The 3,984-nt window shown below is 52.8% G+C and overlaps 1 protein-coding gene across 1 annotated transcript; it reads left to right on the top strand.

Annotated features, from left to right (window-relative positions):
* Window positions 1–1,165: 1,165 nt before the first annotated feature.
* LOC112392406 (galectin-7-like) lies at window positions 1,166–2,156 on the top strand. The gene is made up of 3 exons (XM_024734135.1): window positions 1,166–1,182; window positions 1,227–1,428; window positions 2,043–2,156. The coding sequence occupies exons 1-3, from the start codon at window positions 1,166–1,168 to the stop codon at window positions 2,154–2,156; spliced, it is 333 nt and encodes a 110-aa protein (XP_024589903.1).
* The last annotated feature ends 1,828 nt before the right edge of the window (window positions 2,157–3,984 follow it).

Raw genomic sequence — 3,984 nt, 5'->3', positions numbered from 1 at the left:
TTCACACCTTGAGAAGCTCTCTCTTGTGTATGCATGCCTGTTTTTGAAGAAATGTAGCCCAGTGGAAGGAATGTAGGCTCTGGGTATAGAGCTCCCTGGTTCTTAATATCCTCATCTATAAATTAGGGGTTGATTAGTTTCTACATAACAAGGGTTGTCAAAGAAGATTTAATTTTCATATATGTATATAACGTCTGGCATACAGTAGGCATTCTTTATTTTAAATTTGTTTATTTTTGTTTTTATTTCCATTTCTCTAGGAGGTGGGTCAAAAAGGATCTTGCTGTGATTTAGGTCATTGAGGATTGTGCCTATGTTTTCCTCTAAGAGTTTTATAGTGTCTGGCATTACATTTAGGTCTTTAATCCATTTGACTTTATTTTTGTGTATGCTGTTAGGGAATGTTCTAATTTCATACTTTTACATGTACCTGTCCAGTTTTCCCAGGACCACTTATTGAAGAGGCTGTCTTTTCTCCATTGTATATTCTTGCCTCCTTTATCAAAGATAAGGTGACCATATGTGCATCATGGGGTGGGAGGTCTCCAGGCTCAGCTGACCCCACTTCTTACAGCCCAGAGAACAAGCCCCAGGCCAGCTTTGCCCACCAGGATCTTGGAATCTCCAAGCTATTTCCCACCTTCTGGAATCTGATGTATTTACTCATTTGTCCCAGGACAGTGTACCTGGGGTCCCTACAACCTTCTAAGAATCTGGGAGAATCTGCCAGGGCAATCCAAGGCTCTTCCTTATAGTAAGACTTCCAGTCTGAGTCTGAAGCCACTGTGGAAACACAGCCTGTGAGTCAGAGGTGCCCTGGGCATCTGGGAGGCCTCAGCCATCAAACCTATGACTTCCTGGGTCGGGAGCTTCAGGATTTCTGGAATCTACGATGCCTGCGAATACTGGGGTCCCTGGCATTGCTCCCGGCCCTCTGGGAATTGGGGGATCGGAGGCACCCCGGTCTCAGGACCATGACTCCTCGGCAACTCCCAGACTCTGGAAATGCGGGAGACCCAGGCCGTAGTACAGTGACCCTTGCCTGGGTGGATGTGTGTCCAGGTCCTCAGTTGGTTTCTGGATGTCCTGGAATCTGGGCTCCTTGGCCTCCAGTCCACCACCCCTCCTTCACTGGCGTGTGGCTCTCAGGTCCCTGTGGACTTGGATGTGCTTCGGCAATCGGTAAGTCCTTTCTCTGACGCCCCCTCCTATCCGCCACCTAACAGGTTCTACATAAACCTGCTGTGCAGTGACGACCCAGACAGTGAGATCGTCCTGCATTTCAACCCCCGGCTGGATGAATCCTCGGTGGTCTTGAACACCCGGAAGTGCGGCGAGTGGGGCTTAGAGGAGCTCGGCTTTGGCCCTGCCTTCCAGCGTGGGGAGTCCTTCGATATGCTCCTCATTGCCAAAAGAGAAGGCTTCAAGGTGCGTCTCTGCCACAGGGGTGGCCGCCAACACCCAGGTCTCTTCCCTTGGCAAGGCCAGGAAGGCCCTTGTCGGAGGTGGGGAGCAAAGGCGCGGCCAAGGCTGGGCACGGCGTCCCCAGTCCCTCACCTCCCCTGGCGCAAGCGCACTAGAGGGCAGGCGTATGGCGGTGACAAGGACGCGAGAGCACGAGCCCAAAGGGTGGGTGTCCAGCGGGGAGGCGTGGACATCCCGGACCCTATTCCCTGTCCACTGGCGCCTGACGTAGTGGCTCTGGGGCAGGGGAATGGATGGGTTGGGAGACAGAACCCAGAATAAGTCCCAGCAGGGAGTGGTCGCTGTAGACCCTCCACCACCCAGGCCGTTCTCCACTTTCAATCTGTGCGTCACAGTGAGGCGGTGGACGCGGGCACCGTGGAGACCACATCCACCGCCCAAGCTTAAGAAGCACCCCCGTGCCATTGAATCCTCTCGGCAAGGGCTTAGAATCAAGAGCAGCCCTTTTCCTTAATGCGGGGTTGCGTGGGTGACGAGGTCACGCAGCGTGGGTACGAGTCGGGAATGACCCCGCAGTCGCCTGGGGAACCATAAACCGGGTCTCCTCGCCCCTGCAGGTTGTGATCGGGGACACGGAATACCACCACTACAGCTACCGGATCTCACCAGAGCGCGCGTTCTGGTTCGAAGTGGGCGGGGACGTGCAGCCGGAGTTGGTGAAGATCTTCTGAGCGCTGGGGACGGGGCACAGGGGTCCTGAGTGACAAATAAAGTCTCAGCCTCTCGTCTGTGCGCCTCCTGTGTGTCTGTGTCTCCTTCATATAGACGAGGATAGCAGGCTCAGGGAGGTGAAGACACTGATTAAGGGTCACACAGCGATTGCGTGGCCGGGGCGGGTCCGGGCCTGGATCTCCGAGGGCACTTTTTGTCCCTGGAGGCCTGAGGAGGGTCACGATCTGGCGGGGGTGGGGCTTTGGCTTGCCCCCCTGCAGCACTTTGCGAAGCAGCCAGGTGGTAATGCGGTGCGGGCCGACTTTAGGGAATTTGCAGGGGCCCAAGCCATCCCTTGGCGCCCGCTCCATGGGTGTAACGGACCCCCCAATCGGTACGTCTGCAAACAGGTCTCTTGGAGACCGCAGCCTCGCGGAGAAGATGCGTGAATCCCCGGCTCCCCGCGCCGATGCCCGAGGCTTTATGCTTCTCCTTCGCTTCGCCGGCCTCCCGGCGCCTGCAGACAGGTGGCGCAGGAAAGGGCTTGGAAGCCAATCAGGGCGTCGCCGGCGCGCCGTTCTCACACTTCTTCCTCCTCGGCTCACTCAACGGCCCTGCGACCCCGGCCCTACCCGAGGGATTCTGGAGGGGGAACGGGGAGCGGGGTACATACAGAAGCCCAGTCAGCCCTGAGTGCCATGTGGGGATTTTCTGGTTTCAGGGGGGTGGTTTGGTTGTCCCTAAAAGGCCACTCGTGGGAGAGGAGCCCAGACCACGGGAGCGCCCCCGAATCCCGCACCCACAAGGCACTCGCATCGTATGTGGTTCTCAGCAGCGGACGGAGAGGGGGGTGGAAGGTGCGTGCCAGCAGCGCACCATGTGTTGGAAAGTCCGGAGCCGCGCCCCTGCCAGATGTTTCTCGGCCTGGAACCTTGCGAAACCAGTGACATGTTTCCCCCTCCTGGCCGCTGCCAACATTGCAATCTTGGCAATCGGTGCAGGAGCAGGGCCCTGTTTTCCTTGGTTTCACCTTAAAGAGAGGTGGAAAATCCTGTGGGACCACCAAGCCTGGGCGCCAGTTCGAGCCCTTTCAGGACCTTTTTCTGTACTTTGCAAACCGCCTATAACTACCTTTCCCCATGCTGGCCCTTCTGAATATGTTTCTGGGGGGCAGTGGAATGAGGGGTCCCCTGCGGAGACCTGAGAAAATCTGGCATCCCTTGGGACTCCAGGGCTCATTGTTAAATGAATTAATTTTTATTTTATGTGTGTTTTCATGTAGTTACTGAACATTAAAAAATGTTTGTAAAGATAATATACTATACAGTTCGAATTTCAAAAAATACAGTGGAAAGTAAGGCCCTATTGGCACAATCACAGAGGGGGTTGGATTCTGCCGTTTAGATGGTAATGATTCATCGGTGTTAATTTCCTGACTTTCACCTCTGTCTTACCGTGTATATAGTGGAGAATGTTCTTATTTATACAAAATACAAACTATTTGGAGATAAAGAGGCAGCATGTTGGCAACTTATTCATAAATCGTTCAAGAAAAAACTGAAGTTTATATTGTACTTAAAACTTTTTGTCATTTCAAGAAATATATATATACATTATATCATAAATGTATGATATGATCTTATATGTAGAATTCCCTAAAGATTCTCCCCCCCCCATTGCTAAAACTTGAATGAATGAATTCAGGAAAGTGGCAGGACACATAGTCAACACACAAAAATCAGCTGCATTTTCCTACGCTGAGACTGTTTTTGTAACAGAGAGATATATATACTGCTTCATTCATTTTGCTGGCTTCCCAGGACTCCACTGCAAGGAGTAACACAACTA

This window comes from Neophocaena asiaeorientalis, unplaced genomic scaffold, assembly GCF_003031525.2.
Source record: "Neophocaena asiaeorientalis asiaeorientalis breed wild unplaced genomic scaffold, Neophocaena_asiaeorientalis_V1.1 scaffold280, whole genome shotgun sequence".
Classification (NCBI taxonomy): Eukaryota; Metazoa; Chordata; class Mammalia; order Artiodactyla; family Phocoenidae; genus Neophocaena; species Neophocaena asiaeorientalis.
This window is presented reverse-complemented; position numbering and strand designations above follow the sequence as displayed.

Coding starts and splice junctions, on each gene's coding strand:
- LOC112392406 (XM_024734135.1), top strand. Junction 1,429..2,042: donor CCAAAAGAGAAGGCTTCAAG/GTGCGTCTCTGC, acceptor TCGCCCCTGCAG/GTTGTGATCGGGGACACGGA.